This window comes from Ranitomeya imitator, chromosome 1 (genome assembly GCF_032444005.1).
Source record: "Ranitomeya imitator isolate aRanImi1 chromosome 1, aRanImi1.pri, whole genome shotgun sequence".
NCBI classification, from domain to species: Eukaryota; Metazoa; Chordata; class Amphibia; order Anura; family Dendrobatidae; genus Ranitomeya; species Ranitomeya imitator.
In genome coordinates, this window is record NC_091282.1 from 907,994,965 (window position 1) to 908,012,988 (window position 18,024).

At 43.3% G+C, this 18,024-nt stretch overlaps 1 protein-coding gene across 2 annotated transcripts in view; it reads right to left on the reverse strand.

The window, feature by feature from the left end:
• Positions 1 to 18,024, reverse strand: part of PKD2 (polycystin 2, transient receptor potential cation channel) — a 68,934-nt gene that overhangs the window by 14,779 nt on the left and 36,131 nt on the right. For both annotated transcript variants that reach the window (XM_069743452.1, XM_069743450.1), the window contains exon 11: positions 17,196 to 17,317. In XM_069743452.1, the coding sequence (XP_069599553.1) occupies positions 17,196 to 17,317 (122 nt within the window). The remainder of the gene's footprint in view (positions 1 to 17,195; positions 17,318 to 18,024) is intronic.

Genomic DNA, 18,024 nt, shown 5'->3' on the forward strand with positions numbered 1-18,024 from the left:
CCCACTCCCGTCTCCACGATTTTTCACGTGCTGCGCCAATTCTTTGGAATGCACTACCCAGGTTAATACGATTAATCCCCAATCCCCACAGTTTTAAGCGTGCCCTAAAAATGCATTTGTTCAGACTGGTCTACCGCCTCAACGCATTAACCTAACTATCCCTGTGTGGCCCATTCAAAAAACTTAAACCATAATCAGGTTCCTCGCATCATGTTCCCATACGCTTTATGCAGTTAATAGCCACTCCAGGACCTTGAAATGCTTCTTATTGAGCCACTCCTTAGATACCCTGGCTGTGTGTTTCGGGTCATTGTCATGCTGGAAGACCCAGCCACGACCCATCTTCAATACTCTTACTGAGAATAGGAGGTTGTTGATCAAAATCTCGCGATACATGAAACAATCCATCCTCCCTTCAATAAGGTGCATTCATTTTGTCCTCTTTGCAGAAAAGCACCCTTAAAATAGGTTTCCCCCACCATGCTTCACGGTTGGGACAACGTTCTTGGGGTTATACTTATCCTTTTTCTTTCTCCAAACATAGCAAGTGGATTTGATACCAAAATGTTCTATTTTGGTCTCATCTGACCACATGACCTTCTCCCATGCCTCCTCTGCATCATCCAGATGGTCATTGGCGAATTTCAAACAGGCCTGGACATGTGTTGGTGTGAACAGGGGACCTTGCGTGCCCTGCAGGATTTTTATCAATAACGGCGTAGTGTGTTACTAATGGTAATGTTTGAGACTATGGTACAGCTCTCTTCAGGACATTGACTAGGTCCTGCCATGTATTTCTGGGCTGATTCTTGGCCTTTCTCAGAATCATCTTTACCCCTCAAGGCGAGATCTTCCATGGAGCCAGAGACTGAGGAAGATTGACAGTCATCTTGTGTTTCTTCCATTTTCTAATAATTGCCTTCTCACCAAGCTGTTTGCCTATTGTCCTGTTGCCCATGTAAGCAGGTTGCAAGATGCAGTAACTGGTTGGAGGCAGAGCAAGGGTTAACGTGGAGTTTACTTTAACAGATATACATACTCCTCGCAGGGAGAAAACATAAGAAACAGCATAAATCAACAAGGGGTTTGGAAGTCAGGGTAATCAGGTGTAGGGGATAGGATAGAAAATTCAAGTATGACAAAACTTATCAGTCCGACGACTTTAGAATGCAGTTTCCATGCTGGGTACGCTGGCGCCAAGGCCCTGGTGCATGAGGTGTCCGGTGTAGTCCTGGGGAAGATGGCATCCTGCATCCTGGTGTCGGCGGTGAATCCTTGTGGTCCGTTTCGCGATCGGCGGGTCTAGAAGTGGTGAGCAGGAAGTAACACAGTACTTTGCCTTGTCAGAGTCCAGAGACAGTATTTGGTTGGAAGCTGGTGTAAAGGGAAACCACTCACGGCAGGTGTCCTGACTTCCCCGAAGATAAGTGCACGTCAACGCCCCGACTACGGGGCTTGTCATTCACAGTCAATGCTGTCAGAGGGGGCCGGATAAGTCCTTGTCGGCAGTGTCTGGTCACGGCTCACAGATCCGTCTGACTGTGGTCTGCTTTGTCTGGAAGTCCAACAGTAGGAGACCTGACACTGCCCTCCTGCGCGCTGTGCGTTCCCGCTCTGACTGATTTCCCGCGCTGCAGCTCTTTTAACTTAGCCGCACCCCCTACACCAGGATGCAAAGGTTGGTCCGGGGCCTTATGGTTTCCCCCATGCAACCTGAGTGACAGCCCCGACAGTTCTGGATCCGTCATGGAGTAGGTACGCCTGATCCGGGTCTTCTCCTTACACCAATCCCAGTCTTATGCAGATCTAGAATTTTGTCCCTGGTGTCCTTAGACAGCTCTGTGGTCTTGGCCATGGTGGAGAGTTTGGAGTGTGACTGACTGAGTGCGTAGACAGGTGTCTTTAATACAGGCAAGGAGTTCAAACATGTGCAATGAATACAGGTAATGAGTGCGGATTAGGAGGGCTGGTTACAGAACATCTGCCAGGTCAGTGAGAAACAGAATTCTTGCTGATTGGTAGGTGATCAAAGACTTATTTCATATAATAAGAGGAAATTTAATTACTTAAAAATCATACAATGTGTTTTTCTGTTACTTATTTTTAGATTCTGACCTCTCCATTCTTTGTAGGTGGGAAAACTTGCAATATTAGCAGTGCATCAATTACTTATTTTCCTCCCTGTATATGTGATTTCCATCAGTAAGAGGTCAGCGCTGTATACAGTCCTGATATGTCTACCAACATATTACTGCTGTACTGTCCACAGAAGCATACATATTAATCCAATTGACCTTAAGCTAAAAGGAGCCTGGTCCCATTCCGTAGAACTATATCAATACACAAAAACCACAAAAAATTACTATGGTTCAAGGAATGCAAAATATACCAATTTTATTCACAAAATAAACATATAAAATGATGACACCTGAGTACCTCACAACACAACTATGAATCACCAAGGCTAAGGCATACTTGACAATCAATGCTGAACCGCACTCATAATGACCCGAGTGTTAAACTTGATAATTAACTGTGAAGAGCAGAACAAAAATGATTACCTCAATGAACAAAAAAAAAAAAAAAAAAAGAATTTGTGATAAATATTGACCTGTCCATTCAAGGACATTTTAGCTATAGTATGAAATCCTGTTTTTCTTGTCTGTGGAATTGCCTTTGTACTGTTTGTTGTGAAACTGCCGCCCACGAAACTGTTTTCTTTTCTTTTCTTTCTTTCCTGTTTTGTCTCTTTGTTTAAACATGCAAAACTTGTATAACCACTAAACCAACTGAAGCAACTATATAAAGAAGGGATAGCACTTTGAAGGCAGGCGTGCTTCAGAGACTTCCCAGTGATACACTATACAAGACGTGTCTTGTGTATTATTTCTGGTGATTCACCACTTCCAAAGGCTGCTCTGACTGAGTGTGATCCCGACATTTCCTGGCGCCTGAACAGGGACCCGAGGTCTGTGTATTCCTTCAAGAACACCGGCAGAATACGAACGAAAAGAGAATCTGGGATAATGGACGGCAGATGAACAAAAACCTGGCCAGGTAAGAGACACTGTTAGATCTCTTATATCTGCCCTGCACTGTCCGTAAGATTTTCTGTGTCGTGTTCTTTAGCGGGTAGTTCTAGTAGAGGAGGATACCTATAGCTCGGGTTCTTGAACTATTTAGGAATTGATCACCTCACGGAGTACGGCATTGAATGAGAGTGAATGTGAATAGAAGGTGTGTGGAAGTTGGGAATAGCCCTATAAGCCGCCCAGGGGGTTGAAACAGAAGAAGTGACTGTCCCACTGGGCAACGTGGTTGCGTCCTTTCGGGGAGACCTCCGCGCCTATGTTCAATCTCTGATCCTGTCTTTGACAAAAACCTGGTGACGGATAAGTGTATGATAGTATGAGCCCAGGACAGATAAATTAGCCTGGGACAAGAATACGTTGTATGTGATAGTATGAGCCCAGGACAGATAAATTAGCCTGGGACAAGATACGTTGTATGTTCTTTTTCTTTTTCTGTCTGGTTGCATTTGTGTTGTTTGCTATAGGTGTAGGAATCAGGATTTTCTTACATCAACACAGTTTAAACATCCTAGCTCCTTAGGAAGAAGGTAACGAGGTATTCTCATACCCAAACGCCACCTAGGGCAAGAAAAAGACATCCTAGCTCCTTAGGAAGAAGGTAACGAGGTATTCTCATACCCAAACGCCACCTAGGGCAAGAAAGCTCAGGATAAGAAAATGGGGAATAAGCAAACAAAGTCGGAACCAGAAGAATTAGATATCTATACTATCATAAAGGAGAGAAGTGGTGAAGATGCCACTAAGGGGCTGAAAAAGATTTTTAGTAAGTTTGGAGTTACTAGGGCAGAAGCTTTTAGTAGAAAACTATGGGAAGGAATTCAGGAAAGGAAAAAAGGCATAATCAGAGACAAGAAATGGATAGATCAGATCCAAGCATTGATTGATGTCTCTAGGGTAGCAGAAAATGAGGAATGGACATATAATCAACAGAGTAAAAAGTGGTGTATTAGACCCACAGGCTGTGGAGAAAAACAAAATGTGGAATCTAAAAATACCCCACCCCCATACCTTAACCCACATGCCCCATCTTTTCTCCAAACACCACCTCAAAGTTCAGCCGGACCAGGAGGATGGGTATGTCCGCACTGTGGACAACAAAATCCAGACTGGAGAAATGATTGCCTAGCCTGTGGTACACCTAGACATGGCGCTGTACTTGCCCCTGTTAGGGTAGTACCAAGACCCTTTAGGGAACCTGGTGCTGACGGAGTAATGGGAACTAGATATCACCAAACTCGACAATATTTCCCTTGGTCCCCCGCTGAAGGCATGTCTCTCTTGCATAACGCACCAGATCCCACCCAGTGTCCAGTTAGATTTGCACAATATATACAGCAAATTATGCAGACTCATGCTGGAGTTTGGGCAGATGGAGAAGAATTATGTAGAATGAAAATGACTCCTGGACCCTTCCAGGAGCTATTAGCAAATCTACAGGTACATAGGCCCCAAGCAGGAGATGGTGCCTTACAAACGATAGAATCAGGTACACAATTTGTAGATCACTTAATGGTTTTCATGAGGGAGAGACAGAGGCAGAGAGGAACAACGGGAGTGGTGGCTCAGAAATCTGGACAATCAGTAGACGAATATTATCTAAGTGTAGAAAATAATTTCAGAGATGAAGGCATGGATCTAACCGCTCCAGGAATGATGAGGTTAGTTACAAAAACCTTTATAGATGGATTGTCTCCAAAAGTGAAGGAAAAGCTTAAGGCCGCAACCCCTGATTGGAGAACCTTGGAAGACCCACACCTGGCTAGACAGAAAGCTGTAGGGATAGAAATGGACTTAAGAGAAAATTCTAAGCCAGTAAGAATTGTACAGGCTAATACTGGCTCTGCTAATCAAAAGTTTACTTGTCATTACTGTAAGAAGCCAGGACATTTCCAAAGGGAATGTAGGAAGAGAAAAGCAGATATAGATTCAGGAACCTTTGTACCCAAAAATAGGATAAATAACCCAGTGCCTGATCAAACAGACAGCTCAGAATGACTGAAAGTTATGCAGGTCTCTCTTCCTTCTAGAAGACCAATAATACAAGTTGAAGTTGAGGGTAAAAATGTACCTTTTCTGATAGATACGGGAGCAACATCCTCCATTTTAAATCAGGACTTTTTACCATATCCTGACAATATATCCTCAAAGGTTACATATGCAGAAGGGTATGATGGTAAAATTCAGGCGTTGCCCTTTACAAAACCTTTAAATGTGAGCTTTGGCCCTAAAACTTTTGTATCCAAATTTTTATTTGCTAAAGGTGCACCTACCTGCTTGTTGGGTACTGATGTCTTAAGTAAAATGCATGCAAACATCCATTTTAGAGAAGATGGCACAGTTATGCTGACCATCCCTGAAGATGCAGAAACTCTGGAACCATATGTTAGAATACAGGCAATGGAGGATTTTCCCGAAATTTACACTCAACAAGCAAAAATTGACTTGTCTCGGGTTCCTGACAGCCTATGGGCAAAAGGAGACACTGATGTAGGATTTTTATCAGTAGCTCCTATACTGTTAAAAACTGCCCCGGGAACCATATTACCTCAGCTTAGGCAATACCCCATCAGCGCCCAGCAAGAACAGGCGATTTCTCAACAAATTCAGGATTATGTGTTACAAGGTGTTTTGGTAGAAATCCGGTCACCCGCCAATACACCCTTATATCCTGTTAAAAAGAAAGTGTCCTCCAAAGAAACTATGGTGAAATATCGCATGGTGCACGACTTACGGGAAATCAATAAGGTTTTGGCACCGGTCACCCCTGTGGTACCGAATCCTCATACCTTACTGTCTCAAATTCCCAGCACTGCTGCATATTTTACGGTAATTGACTTATCAAACGCATTTTTTTCTGTGCCACTACATAAGAACTGTTGGTATTTGTTTGCCTTTACATTCAAGGGTAAACAATTAGCATGGACAAGATTGCCACAAGGTATGGTACACTCACCAACTTTGTACTCTGAAGCAATGCAGACCGTGCTAAAAAATTTCATCCCAGAACCAGGAGTAGTCATTCTACAGTATGTAGATGACTTACTTATTTGTTGCCCTGATGAACAGACGGCAGTTACCTCAACTGTTAATTTCTTAATTTTCCTAGCGCAAGAAGGCTGTAAAGTAAATAGACAGAAACTCCAGGCTTGTCAACAAACAGTCGTGTTTTTAGGTCACTGCATATCACAGGGCATCAGACACCTCACACCTCAACGTACGGAAGCCATACGTAACATGCTTGAACCCAGGAATCACAAACAGCTGCGTGCTTTCCTAGGTATTGTTTCACACTGTAGACAGTGGATCATACATGCAAGTCAACTCATGCAGCCTTTATATGACTGTATTGCCAACACACCATATTCACTCAGTGAAGAGGCTAAACAGTCATTTTCCTCTTTGAAAACAGCACTGGTATCAGCTCCGGCTTTGGGACTCCCAGACTACACTAAGGGTACCGTCACACAGTGCAATTTTGATCGCTACGACGGCACGATTCGTGACGTTCGAGCGATATAGTTACGATATCGCTGTGTCTGACACGCTCCTGCGATCAGGGACCCCGCTGAGAATCGTACGTCGTAGCAGATCGTTTGAAACTTTCTTTCGTCGTCTAGTGTCCCGCTGTGGCGGCATGATCGCATGGTGTAACATATATCGTATACGATGTGCGCGTAGTAACCAACGGCTTCTACATCGCACATACGTCATGAAATTATCGCTCCAGCGTCGTAGATTGCAAAGTGTGACAGCAGTCTACGACGCTGGAGCGATATTGTTACGATGCTGGAGCGTCACGGATCGTACCGTTGTAGCGATGAAAATTGCACTGTGTGACGGTACCCTAAACCTTTTCAATTGATGGCAGCTGAGATATCCTCACATGCTACAGGGGTGCTCACACAAAAACATGGAAACAAACAGAGACCTGTGGCATACATATCAGCTCATCTGGACCCTGTAGCTAGAGCCGCACCTTCTTGTGTAAGAGTAGTAGCCACAATTTCACTGTTATTAGATAAAGCTTCTGAGATTGTTCTTGATCACCCACTTCTAGTTCAGACCACTCATGATGTACATGGCATTCTTAACCAGGTCCAACCTAAACATATTTCAATGGCCAGACACCTCCGTCTCCAATGTTCCCTACTACTGCCGCCCAACATTTCCTTTGCCAGGATTCAGACTCTTAATCTCGCGTCTTTGCTCCCTTTAGAGTCTGAGGGGGGTACCATACCTGAGGAAACTGCACTCTCCAACTCCTTTGACCCATCAAAGTCAATGCATGATTGTGTACAATTAATGGAACAAGAGACTCAGGGCTTATGTAATGTACGTGACAAGCCACTCTGTAATGCTACATTTGAACTTTTCATAGATGGCAGTAGATATGCAGATATGAATGGACAATTTCATACAGGTTATGCGGTAGTAACTCAGCATGAAGTGCTGAAAGCAGAACCTCTCCCTGCTAATCAGTCTGCACAAGAAGCAGAACTTACGGCATTAGTTGAAGCTCTAAAAATAGCCAAAGATCAGACAGCAAACATATACACTGATTCTAGATATGCACATGGCATTATTTTCGATTTTGGCGTAATATGGAGAGCCAGAGGTTATATGACTGCATCAGGCCAACCTGTTAAACATGCCTCCCTCATTAGACAGATTCTGGAGGCAGCACAAGAAACTAAAGAAATAGCGGTGATAAAGGTAGCTGCACGTGAGACTCGACACCGAGGAAGCCAGGGGTAACGATAAAGCCGATAAGGCAGCAAAACAGGCAGCACGTAAACCCTTACATCATGCCCACACACTAGATAGCTCTGAAGATGATGAGGAAAGATTGAAGGAAGCTCAGAAACAGGTAGACGACGAAGAACGAGGGCAGTGGCAGAAAAAAGGGGCAGAAGATCAGCAAGGATTATGGAAAAAAGGAACTTTGTTGTGTTTACCCAGAGCCTGGCACACAATCCAGGTCAGGCCATTAAAACCCCAACCAAGCATCATGTAAGACCACTGTATCCCTTTCAAAGACTCCAGATCGACTACATCCAACTTCCTAGGTACAATGGATACGAATATGTGCTTGTGTGTGTGGACATGTTCTCAGGGTGGCCAGAGGCTTATCCAGTTCGTAAAGCCTCAGCAAAAACTACTGCCATTAAAATAGCACATGAACTGATACCCCGTTACGGCATGCCTGAGGTGATCGAGTCAGCTAGGGGTACCCATTTTACTGGGGAAATATTCCAGAATGTTATGAAAATGTTGGGAGTAGAAAACCAGTTTCACACTCCATATCATCCACAGAGTTCAGGTAAAGTGGAAAGATTAAATGGGACAATAAAATTAAAAATCCAGAAGGCCATGGCAGAAACAGGAAAGCCTTGGACCGAGTGTCTACCACTTGCCCTGTATTCCATCCGAAACACCCCAAGGGGGAAGGCTAAGCTGTCACCACATGAGATTCTTTTTTTTTTTTTTTAAATTCGTTTATTGATTTCAGGAAAGATCATACACATTTTGCTCGTATTCATCATTTTCCATTAATTACAGGAAATTACCATACATAGCCATGTATAAGATATTATAAAAATAATAAATTGTGCATGTTGATCATTAATGCCTTATTTTAAACTTTAACTGTAACTACATTAACTTCTAATAAAGTCTTTAATACAAACGTAGTGCCGCTTACAAAGAATATTTCTAAATACATCCCGCTCTGTTGGTAAATAATGTCTAGAGAGTCATACACCCTTTTCTTATGCGTATACTGAGTCCTTTTAACTTATACAGTGTGATAGGATGAATTCCATCTTCCCCATATCTTCTCAAATTTAGTTGGACAACCCCTATTCTGATAAAGCGTCCGCTCATACGGAATAATTGAGTTTATTAAGTCAACCCATGCTCTAAGAGATGGACCAGAGCCTCCCATCCAACGCAGCGCCAACACCTTTCGTGCCATGAACAGTGACTCCCTCAGGAATATTCCTGTGTGGTAATCCCAAGCCTCCGCCTCCCATACTCCAAACAAACATACCAGTGGCTCAAGTGGAACAGGGATCGACACCAAAGATGTCAATAGTGCCGTCACTTCTCTCCAATATTGAAAAATAACAGGACACTTCCATATCATATGGATAAAATCTGCGTCACTAGAGTGACATCTCAAGCAGTCTGATGAATGAAGACGGCCCATTTTAAAAAGACGAGTCGGGGTCAAATAAGATTGATAGATTATATATAATTGGATCATCTTATTATTGATTGACGGGGAGACCTTAGTTGGAGATTCCAAGATTTCATCCCATTCTTCTCCTAGTGTATCCGGAAGAAGTCTCCCCCACTTTCCCTTAATTGAATCTGTAACAGATACTTCGCCTATGGATATTAGGTAGGTGTATAAAGAGGAAATGAGTCCCTGAGGGCCCTGTGAATTAAGAATTCCTATTAACGGCAGAGTTGAAATAGCTCGACCCGCACCCGTATTTCGTACATGTGATTGGAAGGCAGATCTTAGTTGCAGGTAGCGGAAAAATTGAGACTTCGGTATATTATGAGTATTTTGTAATTGTTCAAAAGAAACAAAAACCCCCTGGCTATGTATATCGCTCACCGTAAGGACACCACACGATATCCAAAATTCAGTAGATGGGTGGCCCAATAATCCCGGAAAGTAACCATTATTCCATAACGGCATTTCGGCTGCTATATCTACATATTGTGTCACTTTTTTAATTTGTCTCCATACTGATCGTGCCAGGCGAAGCAAAGGAAGCAAACGAGGGACAGCAATTTTCTCCATCTCTAGAAAACCCAGCGGGCAATCAACTTTAGCTGAATGTAATATATGACTTTCAGAGTTGGGGAGAGACCTCCCGGGCATCCACTCACTTATCATTTTGGCCTGTCCAGCAAGGTAATACAGATAGAAGTCCGGCAAAGCCGCCCCGCCCCCCCGCTTAGGTCTCTGCAGGGTGGATAATTTAAGTTTAGGCCTAGCCTTCCCCCATATGAAGGATGTAGTAAGGGAGTTTAGGGTTGCAAAGAAAGATTTAGGTATTGAAACGGCACTATGTTGAAAACAATAGCTCAATTTTGGGAGTAAAATCATTTTGATCAGATTAATACGACCAGCCACCGATAGCGGGAGCTTATCCCAGGTAGCATATTTAAATTTAACCACGTCAATTAGTGGATATATATTGAGATGTAGATCAAGGTGACTGCGCTGAGTCATATGCATCCCGAGATACTTAAAATTGGAGACAATGGGCAATAGCGAGAGGGTTTCAAGGTTTGGCATTGGGGTATGGGAGAGAGGCATCAAAGCAGACCTATCCCAGTTTATATATAGGCCAGAAAACTTGCTAAATTTATCAATCATCGTTATTACTTTTGGTAATGTATCCTCCGTCTGGTCCATAAACACCACCATATCATCAGCATATAGACCTATAGTGTCCACCCGATCAGCAATATGTATCCCTTTAATATCTACAGAAGACCTCATCCGTATTGCCAAGGCTTCTATTGCCAAGGCAAATAAGGCTGGGGAGAGAGGGCATCCCTGGCGAGTTCCCCTATGCAAAGAAAATGGCGCAGACACAGAGCCGTTTACCACCATTCGCGCCCCCGGTTTCGCATATAGTGTACCTATCCCTCTCAGAAATTTATTCCCAAACCCATATTTCCGTAGACATGCAATTAAAAAAGACCACTCAAGGGAATCAAAAGCCTTGGCTGCGTCCAGCGAAGCCAATGCCCACTTATTGTCTGGTTCTAGTGTACTATATTGAATAACCGATTGCACCCGTCTGATATTAATAGAGGTGTTTTTCCCAGGCATAAAACCAGTTTGATCTGGGTGTATGAGATCCAATATGATCGTATTCAGTCTGGTAGCTAGAATTTTCGTAAAAATCTTATAGTCAACATTCACCAAAGAAATTGGTCTATATGATCCACAATCTAGAGGATCCTTCCCTTCCTTCCTGAGCACGACAATATTAGCATCATAAAATGTTTCAGGTACAGATTCACCCTCCCATATTCCCCTAAGTACCTTTAGCAATATAGGTGCCAATTTATCACGGTATTTCCTGTAAAATTCAATGGGGAACCCATCAGGTCCCGGGGCCTTCCCAGTAGCCATATCCGCTATTGCATGTTCTACCTCTTCCAGGGTGAATTCAGCCTCCATAAGGGCTCGTTGAGATGGGCTTAGTAAGGGGAATGTTATATCTGATAGATAATCCAAACATTCATCAATATCAAAACCACTTTTAGATTTGTATAATGAAATGTAGTAATCGTAAAAGCTCTGAAGTATTTTATCAGTAGAGGATACCAACGAGCCATCAGACGCTCGGATCTGCAATATTGTGTTGGAGGTGTTATGTTGGCGCACCAAAAAGGCCAGGAGTGTACTGGCTTGATTGCCTAGCTCAAAATAGGACTGCCGAGTGAAAAATAGTTTGCGTTTTGACTTAGCGTCTGCATGTTGGGTATATAGTCTCTGGGAAGTAAGCCATTCAATTCTATTGCTGCTGGACTGATTAGCTATATAAGTGGCCTCTGAGTCTTTTAATCTTTGCTCTATCTCCTCATCCTCCCTCGCCGTTACCCTCTTGATGTAGGAAATAGTTGAGGACAAGCACCCTCTCAGGTATGCCTTCAGGGTATCCCAAAATAGACCAGAGTTTTGGAGTTCCGAATGTGTTAGAGTAAAATCATTCAACTGATCAACCGTCCTATCACTAGAGTCTATCAATTTCAACCAGAAGGGATTCAGTTTCCAGAACCCACCACTATTATCGGATTTCTCATATTTAAGTTTAAGAATAATTGGACTATGGTCTGAGATCCCCCGATTACCATGTTCAATGCTATCCACCCGTAATGCCAACTCACCCGACCCAAATATATAGTCTATTCTAGATAGAGATTGTCTAGTTGACGAGTGGCAGGTGTACCCTCTAACTTCCGGATGATTTATTCTCCATAAATCTAACCACCCGCTCCCGTTCATAAACAATGCTAATTGAGAGGGTTGTTGAGGTAAAGCGTCCCCTGATGTTACGTCATCCAGTCTCAATCTATCCATGGATTGATTCATAACTAAGTTAAAGTCCCCCATACAAATAACTTTGGCTTCCGGATATTTTAAGGAAAAGCCTAGAGCCATACGGAGGATTGACACATTGGCAGGAGGAGGATTATAGATGCACAATAACACATACTCTCGTGAATTAATAAATGCATGCACAAAAACGAAGCGGCCCTCTGGATCACGTCTCGCCTCCCTGGCCTCCCACCTGACCTCCTTGTGTATCAGTAGAGAAACCCCTCTAGAGTAGCTAGTGTGGAATGTGTGCAAGGACCATTGTACCCACGGTTTCTGCATACATCGAACTGTGTCCCTTGTTAAATGTGTCTCTATTAGTGCCACAACATGAGGGTGATATTTTTTTATCTGCGAGAATACCTTAATTTTCTTTCGTGGGGTCTTTATACCTCGTATGTTCCAGGTCATACATATAATTTCAGCCCCCATGTTCACTCTTAAAGGGAAAGTGAATGCATATCATTACTATTCGGGTGTAGTTCAGCGGCATCGCACAGAGCAAAGAGTCAGCATTAGCGGCAACCATACCTAGTAAACAATCTAATCTAATACATAAAACCAAACTGAACAAAACTTGAACAATAGGGGAGTATATTTCCATACTCCCACAGTCAAATTGAAAAAGGGATACCCTCACTGGATTCAGTGTCCGGTATTGTTGACATTCCCTGCACCCAAACAAAGAGCTCTATCTATACTGCCATTAGTCAGGGAGTCCAGGTTAGGAGTTTTCCGCATTTGACCCCACACGGGACCGCAGCCACTCGATCGCCTCCGCTGGGTCTGTGAAAAATAAGGAGGAGCCCTTATAAACAATACGGAGCCGGGCCGGATAAAGCATAGAGTAGACGATGTTCCTCTCTCTAAGTTGCTTCTTGACATCCATAAATCGTGCCCGCTGCTTTTGAAGCTCCATGGAAAAATCTGGAAAGATCGAAATGGTAGCATTATCGAATTTAATGAGGCCCTTCTGTCGCGCCAAGCGGAGGATGGCGTCTCTGTCTCTACAATTAAGGAGACGCGCCAGAAAGGGTCGCGGAGGGGCTCCAGGAGGGAGAGGTCTCGTCGGGACCCTGTGGGCCCTCTCCACCGAAAATGTCGAGGAGAATCCATCTCCCAATGTAGACTTAAGCCATTCCTCCAGAAATTGCTCAGGCTGCTGGCCCTCTGACCGCTCCGGGAGACCTATGATACGGATATTATTGCGGCGCAGTCTATTTTCTAAGTCATCTGCCTTTTGCTTCCAGGCATTCACGGATCCAGCAGCTTTATTCAGTTTAGCTTCCATAGGGGTGATAGTGTCCTCTATATGAGACACCCTCGTTTCAACCTCTGAGATGCGCCCTCTCATAGCCTGCATGTCATGTCTCAGGCGCCCCACCTCGGTATGTACATCCTCTATTTTCTCCGTGAGAGATGATCTAGTGAGAGATATAGCTTGCATCAACTGCTCTGATGCCTGTTTAAGAGTCAGTTCATCCTCTCCTCTCTCCTCATTACCATCAGAGGGGCGACCTTTACGCTGAGATGGTGCGGGGTTATTTCTAAGACTGCGCACATTATCAGGGGGATCATCCTTGGCATATTTTTTTAATTTTTCAGCAGCTGCAGCTCCTCTAGGGTGCTGCATGGTGAGTGTTTACAAGAAGATTATGCAAAGCGACCTCAGGTGCAATTATGGGGAAGCTCAAAGTCACTTGTAGCACGCAGGCCGTGTAATTTCACAGTTACCCCCGGGGAAGCAGCTAAAAAGGGGTTAATCCCTGTAGTATTATGTCACTGGTAGGGAAAATGTCCACCCGACAGGGGGGCACAGGTCCCGCTTTTTCAGGGCACACACTGTACCACCCCTACTTCTTCAGGCGCCCATTCACCGCCCAGCGCCGCTGATGTGGTTAAAAGCGTAACTCCCTATCTGCCAGGGTGTGCGCTATATTAATGGCCGCTGCCCCAGGCACTTTCCAGCACCTATCAGTCCTCACCGCTTCTGCCTGCAAGCTTCCCGCCTCTCTCTCCAGCACCATCCACCGCCGTTACTTCTGAGGTGAGAGGAACCCAACAGAGAGCAGCGCTGTGATTCATGCGCCCTCCCTGCTCACACATGTAGGTGTCCCGCCGCTCTCACCAGCGCGGTCAGCCGCCGCCGCCTCCGGGATAACAGGGGGGTTCAGCTCCAGTAGTTGGCAGCACCGCGTCCTGTGCTCCCTGGCGCGTGCTCAGAAAATGGCCGCCGTCACCTGCGGGGATCTCCTGCCCGCTCCGGTTCCCGCGGCTCCCGACTCCACGGAGCTCTGCAGCGGTCTCCCAGAAGATCCAGGGGACTCTCTGGTATGTAGGGCTCAGGTTTGGGTTGGTACCGCTAGGTCCCGCTCAGTATTTATGGCAGATATGCCTCAGGATGTACGGAGCTCTCCTAAGATGCTTCCGTCTTCTTCGGCTACATAGCCACGCCCCTCCATGAGATTCTTTTTGGTAGAGCAGCAAATTTGGGTTGTTATTTTCCACAACAACTGATGTTGAATTCTGAGACTTTAACTGCTTATGTACAAGAATTACAAAAACGTTTAACTAAAGTGCATTCGCAAGTTTTTGCTTCCCTTCCAGATCCAGAAAATCTCGAAGGAGGCCACAAGTTGGAACCTGGTGATCAAGTCTACGTGAAAAGACACACCAGAAAGACTCTGGAACTGAGATTTGACGGACCTTTCCAAGTCCTGTTAACAACTCCAACAGCAGTCAAGCTTGAAGGAAAGGCATCATGGATACATGCAAGCCATTGCAAAAAAGCAGTAAAAGAGCTGCAGATAACTCACCACGTCCCTCGGGGAGGCCGCATATAGTACAAATGGGAATTCCCAACAAAATTGCTAGTACCATTTTTATTTATCCTATGTTAACACAAATGTGGGATAAATTAGTTAGAGCCACGGATTATCTAGATGATCAGATTTGGGATATATTGGACATATTAAATACTAGTATAGCTGTACAGAATCAGCTTATAATAGTCACTAACCAACATACCCTGGTATTGGATTACCTAACTGCCTCACAAGGGGGTATGTGTCAAATCATCGGACCCACCTGCTGTCATTATATAGACCCGAATAGTACTATGAGTATGAGATTTAAATTAAAAGACGTACAACGACTCAGGGATCAGTATGACAAAGACAATGACCAAAATAAGGATAGCTGGTGGTCAGATACCTTTTCTTTTCTTAACCCGGCCAATTGGTTCTGAGGGATCGGTGGGTGGGTTACCGGGATTATGCAAAGCCTAATACATACAGTTATGGTTATTGTAATTATATATGTATTATTCAAGGTTGTACTCAAGGGTATCTCGGTATGCACAAATAAATTTTGTGTAATGGATGCGAGAATATAAAGTTTTTTTTTGTAATATCACAAAAAGAATGACTAAAATGATCGACAAGGTTTTGAATGGAATATGTCAAAGGGGGGATTGTGAAGAGCAGAACAAAAATGATTACCTCAATGAACAAAAAAAAAAAAAAAAAAGAATTTGTGATAAATATTGACCTGTCCATTCAAGGACATTTTAGCTATAGTATGAAATCCTGTTTTTCTTGTCTGTGGAATTGCCTTTGTACTGTTTGTTGTGAAACTGCCGCCCACGAAACTGTTTTCTTTTCTTTTCTTTCTTTCCTGTTTTGTCTCTTTGTTTAAACATGCAAAACTTGTATAACCACTAAACCGACTGAAGCAACTATATAAAGAAGGGATAGCACTTTGAAGGCAGGCGTGCTTCAGAGACTTCCCAGTGATACACTATACAAGACGTGTCTTGTGTATTATTTCTGGTGATTCACCACTTCCAAAGGCTGCTCCGACTGAGTATGATCCCGACATAACAATCAAAGTGAACCTTAAATACAGCATCAAATGCAGCCACTGATATCGAAAAGCCTAAGTGGGAAGCAAGCTGAAGGGACACTATTGTAAGCTGTGTGCATAACCTAAGCCATATAGGAGCGGTGATTAACCCTGCTGTTCTGTTGGTCAAAAATGACCGACTTTGAACTTCAATATTCTTTAAAATATTCAAGATGCGGCTCTGAAACCCGTGGCCGACCGACCCATCCTCATTTAAGTCAATCAACCACAAGTTTCAGAACCGCATCTTGAACACCCCAAAAAATACCAAAGTTCAAAATAGGTCTCCCCAGACCGAACAGAACAGCAGGGTTAAAGTGCATATATAGGTATATTACCTGTGGCGTGCCCAGTCCTGGATGAACGTCCCACCCCGACGAGCGTTTTGCCAGTTCTTCTTCCGGGGGCTGCATTTGATGCTGTATTTAAGGTTCACTTTGATTGTTAATTATCAAGTTTAACACTTGGGTCATTAGGAGTGCGGTTCAGCATTGATTGTCAAGTATGCCTTAGCCTTGGTGATTCATAGTTGTGTTGTGAGGTACTCAGGTGTCATCATTTTATATGTTTATTTTGTGAACAAAATTGGTATATTTTGCATTCCTTGAGCCATAGTAATTTTTGTGGTTTTTGTGTATTGATATTGTACTGTCCACAGAAGCTGCATTCTTAGTTCTAGAATTTGCCATATATATGAATTGGACATTGCAGAAACCTTCACACACTTGTCATGTGTCCAAGCACAACAGTTGTGATGAGTGAAGTGTCAAAAAAAAGCTGGTGGGAATAGGATCCAGATGCATTTATTTATAGGTGGACGTTGGCTATTTCTGCCCTGAGAAAGGACACATTTTAGGCTGCTATTTTTAATATTACACTTTAAGGAATAATGACAGATGTGTCTGCTCTAAAAGTTTTTGAACATCTCAATTTTTACCAACTAAAAAAAATTCCAATAAAATAATAAATAAAATATCCCAATATAACACAGTATTCCTCCAGGGACTACAGCATAAATATGCGATATTAAGTTATAATAGGGTTGAAAATAATTATAATAATCTCACCCTTTCAAGTCTTGGCGTAGTTCATCAAAATTAAGTTTCCCCCCTCCTTGTCGGAGGCTTTCGGATATATCATCCACTGCAGTTTTCTTGAGCTTCAGCTTCACCATTGCTTTACTGCAACCCTGTAATTAATAAGTACATGTAATATACCCCATTTAGTGCCACATGTGATTATACCATTATGGCCAGTTTCACACATTTGCATATCATAGTTCTATGGACTGGCTGTTGGACTCCGGACCAGAATTCAACAATCTCATATACGGCTACAGGGCTGCAAAGTTCTGGTGAGCGTTCCCATGGCTAGTGGGAGATAATGGGGAGATTCTGGAACCTTATAGAGATAATTCTTCCATTCTGTTAATAGGGTCTTAACTGACCAAAGTTGTCATTTTAGAGGTTGCCCCAAATCTTTACTGTATTTAAACCTGGTCAGTAAAGCTACTAAAGCTAGAAAAGAGCAGGAGACCGATGTGTCAAGTGTTGCATGTTGTGATATTAACATATTAACTCTATATCTGCAGGTTAATAGTGTTACAATGCTGCAAACAGGTGCAAGCAGTCACGACTATTCAATATAACCAAGAAAACACAGCTGTACTCTGAAATGCTAAAATATGCAAACGTTGAGTATATGAAATGAGAACTGCATTACTGCTATAGAAAATAGCTAAAAAAATATGTTGAAAAATAGTCATTATGGCTCGTACCTGTTCACACTTGAATTATTCTATTTGGGGGTGCGGGTCATTTTTTTTATTTAAGTGCCCAATCTGATTAAGGGCTCATGCAGACATTAGTGGAGCTTGGTCTGATCTCATGTGTTGTG